Source organism: Hemitrygon akajei, chromosome 18, assembly GCF_048418815.1.
Source record: "Hemitrygon akajei chromosome 18, sHemAka1.3, whole genome shotgun sequence".
NCBI lineage: Eukaryota > Metazoa > Chordata > Chondrichthyes > Myliobatiformes > Dasyatidae > Hemitrygon > Hemitrygon akajei.
Window position 1 is genome coordinate 69915255 of NC_133141.1, and position 19212 is coordinate 69934466.

General features: G+C 43.8%; 1 protein-coding gene across 1 annotated transcript in view; it reads left to right on the top strand.

Annotated features, from left to right (window-relative positions):
* Positions 1-19212, top strand: part of LOC140741503 (uncharacterized) — a 218847-nt gene that overhangs the window by 79855 nt on the left and 119780 nt on the right. The window contains exon 2 of the mRNA XM_073071780.1: positions 3522-3630. Coding sequence (XP_072927881.1) covers positions 3522-3630 — 109 coding nt within the window. The remainder of the gene's footprint in view (positions 1-3521; positions 3631-19212) is intronic.

A 19212-nucleotide genomic window follows, 5' to 3' on the forward strand; every position in this document is an offset into this window, starting at 1 on the left:
AGTAGTGGGGGAGTCTGGGACCAGAGGACACAGATAAAGTGGATGTGGAGAGGATGTTTCCAGTAGTGGGGGAGTCTAGGACCAGAGGACACAGATAGAGTGGTTGTGGAGAGGATGTTTCCTATAGTGGGGGAGTCTGGGACCAGAAGACACAGATAGAGTGGTTGTGGAGAGGATGTTTCCTATAGTGGGGGAGTCTAGGACCAGAGGGCACAGATAGAGTGGATGTAGAGAGGATGTTTCCAGTTGTGGGGGAGTCTAGGACCAGAGGGCACAGATAGAGTGGATGTGGAGAGGATGTTTCCAGTAGTGGGGGAGTCTAGGACCAGAGGGCACAGATAGAGTGGATGTGGAGAGGATGTTTCCTATAGTGGGGGAGTCTAGGACCAGAGGGCACAGATAGAGTGGATGAGGAGAGGATGTTTCCAGTAGTGGGGGAGTCTAGGACCAGAGGACACAGATAGAGTGGATGTGGAGAGGATGTTTCCTATAGTGGGGGAGTCTAGGACCAGAGGGCACAGATAAAGTGGATGTGGAGAGGATGTTTCCAGTAGTGGGGGAGTCTGGGACCAGAGGACACAGATAAAGTGGATGTGGAGAGGATGTTTCCAGTAGTGGGGGAGTCTAGGACCAGAGGACACAGATAGAGTGGATGTGGAGAGGATGTTTCCAGTAGTGGGGGAGTCTAGGACCAGAGGACACAGATAGAGTGGTTGTGGAGAGGATGTTTCCTATAGTGGGGGAGTCTAGGACCAGAAGGCACAGATAGAGTGGATGTGGAGAGGATGTTTCCAGTAGTAGGGGAGTCTGGGACCAGAGGACACAGATAGAGTGGTTGTGGAGAGGATGTTTCCTATAGTGGGGGAGTCTAGGACCAGAGGGCACAGATAGAGTGGATGTGGAGAGGATGTTTCCAGTAGTGGGGGAGTCTAGGACCAGAGAGCACAGATAGAGTGGATGTGGAGAGGATGTTTCCAGTAGTGGGGGAGTCTAGGACCAGAGGACACAGATAGAGTGGATGTGGAGAGGATGTTTCCAGTAGTAGGGGAGTCTGGGACCAGAGGACACAGATAGAGTGGTTGTGGAGAGGATGTTTCCTATAGTGGGGGAGTCTAGGACCAGAGGGCACAGATAGAGTGGATGTGGAGAGGATGTTTCCAGTTGTGGGGGAGTCTAGGACCAGAGGGCACAGATAGAGTGGATGTGGAGAGGATGTTTCCAGTAGTGGGGGAGTCTGGGACCAGAGGACACAGATAAAGTGGATGTGGAGAGGATGTTTCCAGTAGTGGGGGAGTCTAGGACCAGAGGACACAGATAGAGTGGATGTGGAGAGGATGTTTCCAGTAGTGGGGGAGTCTAGGACCACAGATAGAGTGGATGTGGAGAGGATGTTTCCTATAGTGGGGTAGTCTAGGACCAGAGGACACAGATAGAGTGGATGTGGAGAGGATGTTTCCCATAGAGGGGGAGTCTAGGACCAGAGGACACAGATAGAGTGGATGTGGAGAGGATGTTTCCAGTAGTGGGGGAGTCTAGGACTAGAAAGCGCAGTCTCAGAATAGAAGGACATCTATTTAGAATGGAGGTGAGGAGGAATTTCTTTAGCCAGAGGGTGGTGAATCTGTGGAATTCATTGCTGCAGATGGCTGTGGAGGCCGAGTCATTGGGTGTATTTAAAGTGGAGGTTGATAGATTCTTGATTAAGTCAGGCTGTCAAAGGTTACGTGGAAAAGGCAGGAGATTGGGGCTGAGAGGGAAAATAAATCAGCCATGATGGAATGGCGGAGCAGACTCGATGGGTCAAAAGGCCTAATTCTGCTCCTATGTCTTATGGCCTTATGTCACGCAGGCAATTTAAGACACTGGAGAAGAATTAGGCCATTCGGCCCGCAGAGCCTCCTCCACCAGAGGGATAATAAATCAACCATGATTAAATGGCAGGGCAGACTCAATCAGCCTAATGGCCTAATTCTGTTCCTAATTCTTATGAATATGATTATAATTAATAGGGAACAGTAGCATAATAGTGGAGCATTTTACAGCATCAGTGGCCCAAATTCAATTCATGCTGCTGTCTGTAAGGAGTTTGTACATTTGCCCAGTGACCATGTTGGTGCTCCACTTTCCTTCTACATTCTGAAGATCTACAGTTAGTTTTAGTGGTTGTGGGCATGCATTTTGGCACTGGAGAGGTGATGACACTCGCAGCACATCCTTGGATTGTGGTCACTGACACAAACGAAGCACTTCACTGGATGGTTCGATGTTTTGATGTACAGTATTATGTAAAAGTCTTAGTACTTTAGTAATTTTATGTAGCTCACTGTACTGCTACCACAAAATAAACAAATTTCATGACGTATGCGAGTGATGATAAACCTGATTCTGATCTGGGTCTCTATTGTGGACTGAGAGTGGGAAGGGGGCAGGGAGAGGGGAATCATGGTTGGGAAAAGGGGAGGGGAGAAGGGAGGGAGTGGGAAGCATCAGAGAGACATTCTGTAATGATCAATAAACCGATTGTTTGGAATCAAATGACCTTGCCTGGTGTCTCAGGACTGGGTGTGTCTGCACCCCCTGACCCCTGGCACCCCTCCTCTGTTGCCTGTCCCACACCATTCCCAACATCCTTTGCTTGCACCAGATTTATAAACTCCCTCTCTGCTCCACATTGACAAAAGCAGTACTGTACAATAGTCTTGGGCACATACATATAGCTAGGGTGCCTGAAAATTTTGCACAGTGCTGCTTTACAAGAAACAACATTCAAAGTGTCACGCACTTTTCAGGGTGGATAAAAATTTCCTGCTCAGAGCAATGCTCGGTCTGTGCAATTGTAAAAAAAAAAGGGAGAACGTTGCTTGCATTTAGTATTTCTTAAGCTTCTGAACTATATTTTATATATCAATGCAAATTTTATTTTGCTTTTATTTTTAACAAGAACTGTTTCACCCGACCCTGAGAATAAATAACCCAAGGATTTTGAATAAATAGGTCACAGTGTCACCTCAGCAGTGATGCGGAGTAATTTTCAATGCATAAGCGCACCAGTGATTTGATCAGGGGAGCTTCACTTCACTTGACATTTGCCAGAGTTGTTAAGTCTCCCAATTAAAGATAAAGATTAGCTTTATTCCCCACATTCACACCAAAACATGCATTGTTTGCATCGAAGCAAATCAGCGAGCATTGGGCTGGGCTTGCAGTGCCTACGTTAATGTGCCCACTAACCCTAGCCTATACGTCTTAGGAATGTGGGAGGAAATCTGCATGGTCAGGTGGAGAACAAACGTTGGCGGGAATTGAACTCCAATCAGTGATCGCTGGCACTGTAAAGCAGTTGTGCAAACCGCTGTGCTACCATAAAATATGATACCGATAGTATTGTACAACCTGTTGACAAATACTCTAGCTATATATATATGTGTCTAAGACTTTTGCACAGTACTATTCATATTTTGATAATAGATTTATTTTGAACTTTAAGCTTAGAACTTTGAATTTGCCTTTCTCTCTTTCAGGGGTGTGGTTCGGATCGACATCAACCTGGAAAACCTGGATATTGACCAGTGTTCCACCGGAAATGGGTGGTTTGCGGATTCCCATTGGTGTGATGTCAACACCACAGAGGTAGGGCAGCTGAAACCTGGAAATAGAAGTCTGAAGGGCTTTATGGTGGTTTTGCGGCAGAATCAACTATGTGATTAAAGTTAAATTGTGATTAAATTTTCACAAAGCATTCAAGATGGTGCTGAGCTGCATTGTCCATTGGGTTCGTGGCTCAGGCTTAGCTTCTTAGGCTTGTAGGGATGGTTTTTGGAGACAACACAGGGAGTTAGGGGTCAGGTGAGGAGTAGGTACAAGAGTGAGAGGAGTGAGAGGGCTGTAAATGAAGAGCTTGGGGAAGGAGCCAGAGGTCAGAGTGCTCCAAAGTTAGTGACCATAATCCCCGAGTAAGGATGTCCAAGATCCTGTGGGCCCTGAGAACCAGGACGGACGATCACTGAGGTCGGTGAGTGCTGGAGTCAGAGGTATGTGACCCGCTGGCTGCTGATCCCCGAAGTCAACGAGTCCTGAGGTTGTAAGTCAGAGGTCACTGAGTCACAGGATTGGAGGGCCAAGGTCAGTCAGCAGGTTATGTGATCAGCGAGTCCGAGTCAAAGCCCAGAGGTTAGCAGGTCTGGTGGTCGAAGACCGGAAGTCAAAACCATAAGGACAATGAGTCTGGAGGTCGAAGACTGAAAATCGAAGCCCTTAAGTCTGCGAGTGTGGAGCTACTGTCTGAAAGTTGGAGGCACGAGATGGCCAGTCCTGGAATTGGAGGCCCTTCTGTGTGTGTGTAGGTTGGGGGGGGGGATGGGATAGAAAAGGATTTTGGTTTGTTGTTGCTGTTGTTTGTGTCATTCTGCTGAACACTGTGGGCATGCCACAATACTGTGCAAAAGTCTTAGGTAGATATGTATTGCTTGGGTGCACACAGTACTGCATTTGTCAACGTGGAGTAGAGAGCGGGTTTTTAAATTTGGCAGGAGCAAAGGATGTTGGGAATGGCGAGGATGGAGCGTCACGGCAGGGGTGTGGGACAGGTGGCAGAGAGGGAGTGCCAGGGGTGAGGGGGGTGCAGACATACCCAGCCCTGAGACACCAGGCAAGGTCGTTTGATTCCAAACAATTGGTTTATTGTTCACTACAGAATGTCTCTCTGGTGCTTCCCACTCCCTCCCCTCTCCCTGCCCCCTTCCCATTCTCAGTCCACAACAGAGACCCAGATCAGAATCAGGTTTATCATCACTCACACATGTTTCTTGCCTGCCGGTGACAAGTAGAGTCATTGTGAAATGCCATGTATTAAATAGCTGAATCACTTTCTCAAAGCCAGAAACAAGTCAGAATTAAAATTTATCATCACTAAAGTATGTATATATTACCTTGAAAATAAAGAAATACAAAAAAAGCTATACCTGAACAAACAATGATATGCAAAAGAAAACATTGCCACCATTGACAGTAAGGAGATTGCACGTTCCTGCCAGGACGGTGTGGGCTGGTTTTCTCCCACATTCCGAAGACGTATGGGTTAGTAAGTTGTGGGCATGCTATGTTGGCAACGGAAGCATAACGATACCTGCAGGTTTCCCACAGCAGATCCTTGAACTGCTGGCTGATGATGCATACAGCACATTACGCTGTATATTTTAATATTTCAATGTCATCATTATGTGCCCAGTTGTATGACATGGGCGATCACGGTCTTTCCATGACCATGATTGTTCTTGGCAAATTTTATCTACAGAAGTGGTTTGCCATCGTCTTCTTCTGGGCAGAGTCTTTACAAGACGGGTGACCCCAGCCATTATCAATACTCTTCAGAGATTGTCTGCCTGGCGTCAGTGGTCACATAACCAGGACTTGTGATAAGCACCGGCTCACCAGCTGTTCATACGACTGCCCACCTGCTCCCATAGTTTCACGTGACCCTGATCGGGGGCTAAGCAGGTGCTACACCTTGCCCAAGGGTGACCCGCGGGCTAGCGGAGGGAAGGAGTGTCTTACACCTCCTTTGGTAGAGACGTATCTCCACCCCAGCGCCCTTTCGATGTATATGTGATATGTAATGCTAATCTTTAAATGTAATAAACATAGTGATGCCAGTACAAGTTGAGAGAGAGAAAAGCAAATACTATAAGACCATAAGACATAGGAGCTGGATTAAGCCATTTGGTCCATTGAGATTTTCTGCCATTCCATCATGGCTGATTTATTATCCCTCTCAAACCCATTCTCCTGCCTTCTCTCCATAACTTTTGACACCTTGATTAATCAAGAACCTACAGTATCAACCCCCACTTTAAATGTACTCCATGACTTGGCCTCCACAGCCGCCTGTGGCAACGAATTCCAGAAACTCACCACCCTCTGGCTAAAGAAATTCCTCCTCATCTCTGAGTTAAATGGACGCCCCTCTATTCTGAGATTGTGCCCTCTGGTTCTAGATTCCTCTCAATGTCCACTCTATCCAGACCTTTCAATACTTGATAGGTTTCAATGAGATCCCCCCCTCATTCTTCTAAACTCCAGTGAGTAAAGCCATCATAAGCTCCTCACCTATCATCCCACCAGCCTCCGCGTCCAGCACATCATTCTCCGGAACTTCCACCATCTCCAACAAGATCCCACCACGAAGCACATCTTTCCCTCCTGCCCACTTTATGCTTTCTGCAGAGATCACTCCCTTGTCCATTCATCCCTCCCCACTGATCTCCCTCCTGGCACTTATCCTTGCTACACCTGCCCTTACACCTCCTCCCTCACTACCATCCAGGGCCCCAAACAGTCCTTCCAGGTGATCTGACACTTCAGCTGTGAGTCTGGTGGGATCATCTATGGCACACGGTGCTCCAGGTGTGACCTGTTGTATATCAGTGAGACCCGACGCAGATCGAGAGACCGCTTCGCCGAGCACCTACACTCTGTCTGCCAGAAGAAGTGGGATCTCCCAGTGGCCATCCATTTTAATTCCACTTCCCATTCCCATTCCAACGTGTCAATGCATGGCATCCTCTACTGTCAAGATGAAGCCAATACAGGTTGGAGGAACAACGCTTTATATTCCATCTGGATAGCCTCCAACCTGATGGCATGAACATCAATTTCTCGAAAGTTCGGTAATGCCCCCCCCCCCCACCCCACCTTCACCATTCCCCATCCCCTTTTCCCTCTCTCACCTTATCTCCTTGCCTGCCCATCACCTCCCTTTGGTGTTCCTCCCACCTTTTCTTTCTGACATGGCCTTCTAGAAATATAGAAACATAGAAAACCTACAGCACAATACAGGCCCTTCGGCCCAGAAAGTTGTGCCGAACATGTCCTTACCTTAGAAATGACTAGGCCTACCTATAGCCCTCTATTTTACTAAGCTCCATGTACCTATCTAAGTGCCTCTTAAAAGGCCCTATTGTATCCACCTCCACCACCGTTGCTGGCAGCCCATACCACACACTCACCAATCTCTGAGTAAAAAACTTACCCCAGACATCTCCTCTATACCTACTCTCCAGCACCTTAAACCTGTGTCCTCTTGTGACAACCATTTCAGCCTGGGAAAAAGCCTCTGACTATCCACACGATCAATGCCTCTTATCATCTTGTACACCTCTATCAGGTCACCTCTCATCCTCCATCGCTCCAAGGAGAAAAGGCCAAGTTCACTCAACCTATTTTCATAAGGCATGCTCCCCAATCCAGGCAACATCCTTGTAAATCTCCTCTGCACCCTTTCTATGGTTTCCACATCCTTCCTGTAGTGAGGTGACCAGAACTGAGCACAGTACTCCAAGTGGGGTCTGACCAGGATCCAATATAGGTGCAACATTACCTCTCGGCTCCTAAATTCAATTCTATGATTGATGTAAGCCAATACACTATATGCCTTCTTAACCACAGAGTCAACCTGCACAGCTGCTTTGAGCGTCCTATGGATTCGGACCCCAAGATCCCTCTGATCCTCCACACTGCCAAGATTCTTACCATTAATACGATATTCTGCCATCATATGTGATCTACCAAAATGAACCACTTCACACTTATCTGGGTTGAACTCCATTTGCCACTTCCCAGCCCAGTTTAGCATCCTATCAATGTCCCGCTGTAACCTCCGACAGCCCTCCACACTATCCACAACACCTCCAACCTTTGTGTCATCAGCAAACTTACTAAAACATCCCTCCACTTCCTCATCCAGGGCATTTAATAAAATCACAAAGAGTAAGGGTCCCAGAACAGATCCCTGAGGCACTCCACTGGTAACTGACCTCCATGCAGAATATGACCCATCTACAACCACTCTTTGCTTTCTGTGGGCAAGCCAGTTCTGGATCCACAAAGCAACATCCCCTTGGATCCCATGCCTCCTTACTTTCTCAATAAGCCTTGCATGGGGTACCTTATCAAATGCCTTGCTGAAATCCATATACACTACATCTACAGCTCTTCCTTCATCAATGTGTTTAGTCACATCCTCAAAAAATTCAATCAGGCTCGTAAGGCATGACCTGCCCTTTACAAAGCCATGCCGACTATTCCTAATCATATTATACCTCTCCAAATGTTCATAAATCCTGCCTCACAGGATCTTCTCCATCAACTTACCAACCACTGAAGTAAGACTCACTGGTCTATAATTTCCTGGGCTATATCTACTCCCTTTCTTGAATAAAGGAACAACATTCACAACCCTCCAATCCTCCGGAACCTCTCACGTCCCCATTGATAATGCAAAGATCATCACCAGAGGCTCAGCAATCTCCTCCCTCGCCTCCCACAGTAGCCTGGGGTACATTTCGTCCTGTCCCGATGACTTATCCAACTTGATGCTTTCCAAAAGCTCTAGCACATCCTCTTTCTTAATATCTACATGCTCAAGCTTTTCAGTCTGCTGCAAATCATCACTACAACCACCAAGATCCTTTTCCATAGTGAATACTGAATAAAGTATTCATTAAGTACCTCTGCTATTTCCTTTGGTTCCATACACACTTTCCCACTGTCACACTTGATAGGTCCTATTCTTTCACATCTTATCCTCTTGCTCTTCACCTACTTGTAGAATGCCTTGAGGTTTTCCTTAATTCTGCCCACCAAGGCCTTCTTATGGCCCCTACTGGCTCTCCTAATTTCCTTCTTAAGCTCCTTCCTATTAGCCTTATAATCTTCTAGATCTCTAACATTACCTAGCTCTCTGAACCTTTTGTAAGCTTTTCTTTTCTTCTTGACTAGATTTATTACAGCCTTTGTACACCACAGTTCCTGTACCCTACCATAACTTCCCTGTCTCATTGGAACGTACCTGTACAGAACTCTACACAAATATCCTCTGAATATTTGCCACATTTCTTCCGTACCTTTCCCTGAGAACATCTGTTTCCAATTTAAGCCTCCATTTTCCTGCCTGATAGCCTCATAATTCCCCTTACTCCAATTAAACGCTTTTCTAACTTGTCTGTTCCTATCCCTCTCCAATGCTATTGTAAAGGAGATAGAATTATGATCACTATCTCCAAAATGCTCTCCCACCGAGAGATCTGACATCTGATCAGATTCATTTCCCAATACCAAATCAAGTACAGCCTCTCCTCTTGTTGGCTTATCTACAAATTGTGTCAGGAAACCTTCCTGAACACACCTAACAAACTCCACCCCATCTAAACCCCTTGCTCTAGGGAGATGCCAATCGATATTTGGGAAATTATACTCTCCCACCATGACAACTCTGTTATTATTACACCTTTCCAGGATCTGTTTCCCTATCTGCTCCTCGATATCCCTGTTACTATTGGGTGGACTATAAAAAACACCCAGTAAAGTTATTGATCCCTTCCTGTTCCTAACCTCCACCCACAGAGACTCCGTAGACAATCCCTCCATGGTGTCCACCTTTTCTGCAGCCGTGACACTATCTCTGATCAACAGTGTCATGCCCCCACCTCACTTGCCTCCCTCCCTGTCCTTCCTGAAACATCTAAAACCCGGTACTTGAAGTAACCAATCCTGTCCCTGAGCTATCCAAGTCTCTGTAATGGCCACCACATCACATCTCCAAGTACTGATCCACACTCTAAGCTCATCTGCTTTGTTCACAATAAAGCCTTCTGTTCTCACCTATTAGATACCCCCTTCTCCTGCCATGTATATCTTTCACCAACCAACTTCACAGTTCTTTACTTCATCCCTCCCACTCCCGGTTTCACCTATCACCTGGTTGTTCTCTCTCCCCTCCTCCATCTTTTAAATTTGCTCCTCATCTTTTTTTTCTCCATTCCTGCAAAGGGTCTCGGCCCAAAACATCGACTGTACTTTTTTTCCCATTGATGTTGCCTGGCCTGCTGAGTTCCTCCAGCATTTTGTGTGTGTTGCTCCTCATATGTTAACCCTTTCATTCCTGGAATCATTCTCGTGAACCTCATCTCCAATGACAGCACATCTTTTCTTAGATAAGGATCTCAAAACTGCTCACAATTCTCCAAGTGCAGTCTGACCAATGCCTTATAAAACCTCAGCATTACAACCAGGATGTAATGTGATAAGAAACATTGAAATTGCAATTTATTTTAGTTTGCTTTAGGAGTTGGCGAATAACTTCTATTTATAGAAGAGATCTATTACATTAATCAAATATTAAGGGAAGTCCAGTGCCTGATATTTTGCCTCAAAGCTGTAGTATATAAAGAAAAGAAATATTCTCAGAAAAATTGGCTTTGACATTTAAATTAAAAGATACAAAAGCAAATATTGAACTTGGTTTTCATGTATTGCATAGGAGCCCTGTGTTCTCTGAGCTACACACACAAAAGTGGTTGAAACCTATCAAATATTGAAAGGCCTAGACAGAGTGAACGTGGAAAGGATGTTCCCTATAGTGGAGGAGTCTAGGACCAGAGGGCACAGATAGAGTGGATGTGGAGAGGATGTTTCCTATAGTGGTGGAGTCTAGGACCAGAGGGCACAGATAGAGTGGATGTGGAGAGGATGTTTCCTATAGTGGGGGAGTCTAGGACCAGAGGGCACAGATAGAGTGAATGTGGAGAGGATGTTTCCTATAGTGGGGGAGTCTAGGACCAGAGGACACAGATAGAGTGGATGTGGAGAGGATGTTTCCTATAGTGGGGGAGTCTAGGACCAGAGGGCACAGATAGAGTGGATGTGGAGAGGATATTTCCTATAGTGGGGGAGTCTAGGACCAGAGGGCACAGACAGAGTGAACGTGGAAAGGATGTTCCCTATAGTGGAGGAGTCTAGGACCAGAGGGCACAGACAGAGTGAACGTGGAAAGGATGTTCCCTATAGTGGAGGAGTCTAGGACTAGAAAGTACAGCCTCATAGTTCAAGGACCTCCTTTTAGAACAGAGAGGAATTTCTTTAGCCAGAGGGTGGTGAATCGGTGGAATTCATTGCCAAAGACAGCTGTGCAGGCCAAGTATATTTAAAGCAGAGGTTGATAGTGCTGGCCAGAAAGAATGACAATATACAGATCAGTGAATTCAAATGAATCAAGGACAGTGGAAACAGACAGACTAATTGTCTTTGTTTCCACCGCTTGCTTGGGGATGGAAGCTGCCATTTTGTGAAGACACTCTATTCTCCATTTTGTGAGCTTGACATGCTGGGCTTGATCAATGTTTTAAAGAAGACACAATGAGTCTTCAGGTAATCTGCTGGACTGGAGATCATTTCCAAATAAGAATTTATTTGTGAGATATTCTTTGGTTGGCTATAACATGCAGGTTTGTGAATGTTGGGGTTGATGCCTGCCTGAAGTGATTCGAGCTCATTGCTGATTATCGACTGGCACTTGATGGGAAGAGGGCAATAAATAGACGATGGCTTGGAGCAGAGACAATAACAAGTTGTTAAAGGACAGACACATGACCTGTGGCCAATGACACTGGAATGCAATATTTGAATTGATAAGGAATGGATATAAATGTAGATGCTTCATATGTGCTGGTAGTGGTAATTTCGAAGAATAACCATTGCAGATACAAGTGTAAGCAACCCTGTGTGAAACATGTGGCGAGTGAATCGGGACAACGAGGAATGCCTGGCCAGCGTAAACTCCCTTACCCGGGTGATACCTTTGCTATTCTTTGACTATTCAGGAGAGTCAGGGATACCTAGCAAGTGTGCACACAAGGTACTTAGTGTATGAATTCACATACTTAATAGTTTAAACAATAAAGGTACTTGTCAATAAATACAGATCTCTCTGTGCCTCACTAATCATCGTTGTAAGTGGTAAGTAAGTTTTTTTTCAACAATAGGCTCTTGAATAGTCATGGTGTCAAAGGTTATGGGAAGAAGGCAGGAGAATGGGGTTGAGAGGGATAATAAATCGGCCATGATGAAATGGTGGAAGAGACTCGATGGGCTGAATGGCCTAATTCTGCTTCTATGACTTAAGGTCTTGTGGTGTAGTGCTGGGGGAACTCAGCAGGTCAGGTCAGAGGGGAATAACCAGACAATGTTTTGGGCTGAGACCCTTCATCTGGATAACCTGAAACGTTGACTGTTTCATAGATGCTGCCTGGCCTGCTAAGTTCCTGTAGCATTTGTGTGCCGCTGGTGAGGTTCAGCGACTACTTGCTGGTGGCAATGAAAACAACTGAATACTTTATTAATCACACCTTTTCTGGTAAACGATCACTGCAAACAATAGCCTGTGACTTCCCTGTTTGCATGGTTTGCTTTTTCCTCTCTTCGCGCATTCGATGTTCAAAGGGCTTCTTTGGTTTTAATGATTCTATTGGGTTTCTTTGTTTTGTGGCTGCCTGTAAGGAGACAAATTTCAAACATGCATAAAAAATACATTCTTTGATAATAAATGTACTTTGAACTTTGATCTGCAGAATCTTTTGTGTCACTGTTTTCTCTCCCCTCTCTGGAGATCTTAAGCTTTCTCTTCAGGTTCTCAGTGCATTTTTATATCACTAATGCAACAAATGCAACACAGTGCTGCAGCGTTCAGCGCTGCTGCTGCACAGGTCCAGTGATCTGGACTCAGCTCTGACCTCTGCGTTCAGCGCTGCTGCTGCACAGGTCCAGTGATCTGGACTCAGCTCTGACCTCTGCGCTGAGTGTGTGAAGCCTGCACCTTCTCCCTGTTGACTGCGTGTGGTTCCTCACACACATCCTTGTTGTTATCATCAGTCAGGAGGTACAAGAGCCAGAAGAGCCACGCCTTAAGTTCAACAGCAGCTGTTATCAGGTCCTTAATAATGGATGCCACCTTTTTGAGGCATTGCCTTTTGAAGGTGTCCTTGATGCTGGGGTGGCTGGTGCCAAAGATGGAGCTTGCTGAGCTTACAACTTTCTACTGCTTTTTCCAATCCTGTGCAGTGGGACCAGTCAGAATGCTCTCCATGGTACATCTGTAGAAATTTGCAAGAGTCTTTGGTGACATGCCAAGTCTCCTCCAACTCCTAATGAAATATAGCCGCTGTCATGCATCGATATGTTGCATATATTGTGGATTCTGGTTAATTGGGCAGCTGCTTATTTGGGACATTTCTTAAAGAACAAAAACTGAGAAAATAGCGGGAATTCTCTTCATTTATTTGGAATACTATGCCGCTTAATTGGGGCAGGAGACTGTTGCCAAACAGTTTCTAGCTAGCATCAGTCACGTGCACTTGTGTTGGACACTACACCATGCTTGGAGCAAACAGTTTTTAAATAGCGTCAGTTGCATATGTTTGTGTTCAAGATACACCGATTTTCGTCATTAATATTTGGCAAGAAATAAGCAGTAAGACCATTCAGAACTGTTTTGCTCACTGCAGTTTCAAGCATTGAGGCTTGGAGATGTCAGTAAGAGCCAGCATTGAAAATGAAACAATTTCAGTACTTCAACGTTAAGAACTATGAAGCATTTGAAGGTATCAACAATCATTTTGAAGGTTACAATGAAAATGAAGATTTGGCACATACAGTCGTCAAAAGCATTATATGAAGGCAGTCCATTATCTGGACTAGGTGTCTGCACTGATTTTGTTCAGTTGCTGTCAATCAAAAGAACGCAGCAGGGAAGACTGAATGAATTCCTCTGTTGATAACTATTAGGAGCTAATACACAGTTTTATAGTACTGTAGTAGTATTTGTAGTGTTCCAAGTTGTTCTGTATTTCATTGAAATGCATAATTTGTTATTTATTTAAACAGTAGTTTATCTTTTTTATACCCTTTTAACTATTTTCATGAAACTTCAGCTAATCAAGGCTGTTATGTTTTGTAACTTCAAAACATTAAACTAATTCAAAGGAAAACAGAGAGCTGAGAAATGCAGGTCTTAGGTTGTTCTTTAATTTTGGCAAAGCGTGGACATATCATGCAGTCTTGGCGTATGCAATCCGCGTATTTTTACCAATAATCTGTAGTGAATTATTTAAATTAACTGGACAGCTTAATCAAACAATATATTTACAATATTTCTAAAATATTAAATATACAACAGAGGCAGCTGCTTAATTGGGCCAAAATGTACTGGTCCTGACGTGTCCTAGTTAACAGAATCCATTGCATTGCATAGAGGGTCAACATGATTATATTGAATGGTGGTGCAGAATTGAAGGGCTGAATGGATTCTTCCTGGCTTCCAGTTTTTCTATATTTCTCTCTCTATTGTGATTTCACAATGTATCTTCGATACAGAGCTTATGGCTAATTGGTTTATTTTTCAATGCATCGAGATAAGGTGAAAAAGCTTTTGGATGCATAACATCTAGACAGATCATTTCCTAAACACGGGAGATTCTACAGATGCTGGAAATCCAGAGCAAAGTGCTGGAGGAACTCAGCAGGTCAGACGGCGTCTATGGAGGGGAATAAGCAGTAGATGTTTCGGGCCGAGACCCTGAAGTTCCTCCTGCAGTTTGTGTGTGTTACAGTGGTGGATAGTGGAGTTAGGCTGGGCACCTCTTCCTTGACTGGCACAGTCATGCTGTGCCAAATGGTCTCTGTCTGTGTCTGTGAGTTCTTGGTTTTTATTTTATGAGGAGGACTGTGAGAGGCGGGAAAGATGTTGCCAAGGTTGTGTTCATTAATGTGATAGCAGGTACTTCAGTAGAAATAGAACCTGGACGTGAATCAAGAAGAGGCAGGTCATGAGTCCCAATACCATGTTCTCTCCTAATTAGGGTGCTAATGCACCACTGTTGAAAGTGTCCTGACTGGTTGCATGGTGGTCTGGTACAGCAATTTGAATGCACAGGAAGAAAGCAAGGATATAATGTTGAAGCTTTATAAAGCACTGGTGAGACCTCATGGAGTATTGTGAGCAGGTTTGGGCCTCTTATCTAAGAAAGGATGTGCTAACATTAGAGAGGTTTCAAAGGAGGCTCACAAAACAACTCCAGGATTGAAAGCCTTATCACGTGAGGAGCATTTGATGACTCTGGGCCTGTACTCACTGGAACTTAGAAGAATGAGGGGTGACCTCATTGAAAACCAATTGAATGTTGAAAGGTCTCAATAGAGTGGATGTGGAGAGGATGTTCTTATGGTGGGGGAGTCTAAGACCAGAGGGTACAGACTCAGAACAAAGGGACATCAATTTAGAATGGAGGTGAGGAGAAATTTCTTTAGTCAGAGGGTGGTGAATCTGTGGAATTCGTTGCCACAGGCAGCTGTGAAGGCCAAGTCATTGGGTATATTTATGGCAGAGGTTGATAGATTCTTGATTAGTCAGGGCATGAAGGGATATAGGGAGAAGGCAGGAGATTGGGGCTGAGAGGGAAATGGATCAGCCATGATGGAATGGTGGAGCAGACTCGATGGGCCAAATGTCCTAATTCTGCTCCTATATCTGATGGTCTTATGCTAACAAGCTGAAGAGAGTCATGGACCCTGCCCAATACATCACAGGTACATCCCTCTCCACCATAGGCACAACCTCAGGAATGCAACATCTATCATTGAGGATCTCCACTGTCCAGGCCATGCCACCTCAGAATTAACAAAATGCATTGGCAACCAGGAGAGCCAGCTTCGGTCCTGACCATGGGTGTTGCCTGTGTGGCGTCTGTCTGCTTTTCCTATGGCCTCCTGAGCTTCTCCCAACCTCCTGTTTGTTCTGAAGTGAGCCGGTGGATTAAATATCCACTGTAAATGATCCCTTATAATACAAAGGATCAAAGGCACGTGAGAGAGAGTGAAACTTCAGGGCAGCGGGGAATAAGGAGATTCGGATTGGAAGTGATGGGATTGCAGAAGTTCAAAGTGAATTTATTATCAAAGTACATATATGTCACTGTATACAACACTGGGGTTCATTGTGGGCATATTCAATAAATCTATAAAATAATAACCATAATAGAATCAATGAAAGAACACCCAACTTGGGTTTTCAACCAGAGTGCAGAAGACCACAAACTGTGCAAATACAAAAAGAAAGAAATAATAATAATAAATAAATAAGCAATAAATATTGAGAACATGAGATGAAGAGTCCTTGAAAATGAGTCCATTGGTTGTGGGAGCATTTCAATGATACGGCAAGTGAAGATGAGTAAAATTACCCCCTTTGGTACAAGAGCAGTATGATTAGGGGGTAGTAACTGTTTCCAAGTTGGGAGCTAGCAACTCAGGGGCAAATGGCCTTACTAGTGTTATAGTAAATAAGAAATAGACATCACCAGAAGAGCAATATAGCGAGAAATTACGAAAATATAAAATCTGGGAACTTCCCAAAGTATTCCTGGTAAATGTCAGTTCCCAATTAATTCTATGGCATTGGAATGGACAAGTAGCAGTAATACTGTGGGTAAGTAGCGGTTAACACAATTGCTTTACAGCGCCAGCGATCATTCGCCGCCAATAGGGTTCAATCACTGCCAATATCAGTAAGGAGTTTGTACGTTCTCCACGTGACAGCGTGGGTTTCCTCCGCATGCTTCTGTTTTCTCCCATATTCCAAAGATGTACAGATTAGTGGGCACAGTAATGTAGGCACTGGAAGCTTGGCGACAGCCGTGGGCTGCCCAGCCCAATGCTCGCTGATTTGATTTGATGTAAACAACACAATTCACTGTATGTTTCAGTGTATATGTGACAAATAAAGCTAATCTTATCTTTAATTTCAACTCTGGCAAATGTCAAATGAATTGAAGCTCCTCTGATCAAAACGCTGGTCTTCTTATGCAGTACTGTACAGTGCAATATATAAAATTACTAGAGCACTGTGCAAAAGTCTTAGGCGCCTTAGATATATATATGAGCACAGTACCGTATGCACATCAAACAAAAACAATGGATAAAGTGAAATGTTTTGACTAGTTGGTGTCAGCATTCAGCAGTCCAGCAGTTTATTAACAATGGGCTACCAATTTCCATTCTGTGTTTGTTGTTACAATTTGTAACCGTGTTTCAACTTGAAACGCTGACAATGCAAATACATTAAAGCTGAAAAATATTTCAAAGTAAACGTTGTGGTATGTTTATTATTTAGAAAACTTATGGTTTATATTCATTAACACAATTAATTACAAGGTATTTCACAAACATATTAACATAGATGTCAAATTTATATTAAAATAGATTTCAAAATCATATTACCATAATTAGAAAATGATATTAACATTATACAGTATAAAAGAAAATTTCAGCTGCTAGGCAACAAAGGCTGAGTGCGGGAGTATCTCAGTCACTGCACGGCCCTGCACCCGCACAGCTTAGAGGGAACAGTGAACAAAAGAGATTCTGCAGATGCTGAAAATGCAGAGCACCAGATGCAAATTGCTGAAGTAACTGAACTTGAATTTAAGGAATATACACAAAATGCTGGAGGAACTCTGCAGGTCACACAGCTGCTATGGAAATGAATAAACAGTCGACATTTCAGGCCGAGACCCTTCTTCAGAACTTGAAAGGAAGGAGGAAGATGTCAGAAAAAGATGGTGGGGGGTGTGAAAGAAGTATAAACTGCAAAGTAATAGGTGAGACCAGGTCTTTTTCCATTCCCCATTCTGGTTCCCCTTTCACCCTTTCCCTTCTTCTCACCTGCCCATCACCTCCCCCTGGTGTCCCTCCTCCTTCCCTTTCTCCCATGGTATATGCCATGGTATATAAACTTATATGCCAAAGTTTCAAATAATAATTAATTTAAATCCAGCTTACAGTGGTCAGGATGTCACGACATTCTCACTCCAGTCCTGATGAAGGATCTCGGCCCGAAACGTGGACTGTTTATTCATTTCCATAGATGCTGCCTGACCTGCTGAGTTCCTCCAGCATTTTGTGTGTGTTACTCTGGATTTCCAATATCTACAGACTTTCTCATGTTTATGATTTGATCCTCACTACTGTGTTTGTCAGTCTTTGTTATTTATAGTTTTTCATAAATTCTTTTGTAGTTCTTTATTTTCCTGTAAATCCCTGTAAGAGAATGAATCTCAGAGTAGAATATGGTGACAGTGATCTACTTTGATAATAAATTTACTTTGAACTTTGAACACCGTGGGAGTTTGTAAGTAGAAACTATTAATTTTTAGTTCTACATTTTTATAATTTTCTTATTATTATTTATTTGCCGCAGGCTGTGAAAGTAGTGATTAGGTCTTGTCACTAGGACAGCTAGCTTTTTAATGATTAGTGGCCTGTTTATTGTTTACCTGTGTTGTGCACGATATACATTTTGAATGATATTTTGTTAACTTATTTGAGGTAAGATTTTGTTTTATGTGCTGTGTGTGATATATGTATTGTGCGTGCACTGTGGTCCGGAGGTACGTTGATTTTATTTTGGTTGTATACACATACAGTCCAATGACAATAAACTTGAACCTGAACTTGAACTTGATTAGATGCAGTACTGTGCCACATCTGTTATGAGACTCATTTTTTTTAAACTTAGAGATACAGCATGGTAACAGGCCCATCCTGCCATGTGACCAATTAACCCAGTGACCCGTACATCTTTGGACTGTGGGAGGAAACTGGAGCACCCAATGGAAACCCACATGGTCACAGGGAGAACGTACAAACTCCTTACAGACAGAGGCAGGAATTGAACCCGTGTTGCTGACGCTGTAATAGTGTTATGCTGTAGTGTTCCATTTCTTGTAGTATGGCAAAAGTTGCTCTGTAGAAATGGTTAAACTACTCAATCGGTATCCAGATGCTTCTCGTCTTGGTCTGGAGACAAAAGCTGGAATCCCCACACTGGGAGCTGGGGAGATTAAATTCCAATAATTAAATAAATTTAAAATGAAAATCTAATGCTGGCAATAATAACCATGAAATTAACAGATTGGGGTTAAAACATCATTTACCTCCCTATTATCCCTAAGGGAAGTGTATCTGCCATCTTATATATTACTCAAGAACCATCAATATTACAAGAGCGGAGCGATTAGGTAAGGCAATAAATGCTGACTTCATTGCTAATGTCCATAAACAGCGAATAAATTAAAATGAGTGATTAATGTGAACTCTAAACTTGAATTTAGAACCTCACAAAAAAGAAGAATTTTAGGTTTAGCTTATGTTAAGTTTATCATTAAAGAAATGCCAAATTCTTTCTACGTTTGTAAAAATACCTTAAATTATCAGTCAAGAGGAATATCTGCGAAAGATACCACAGAGAGAGAGAGAGAGAGAGAGGGAGAGAGACAGAGACTGAGAGAGAGAGAAAGAGATACACACACAGAGACAGTGACAGAGAGA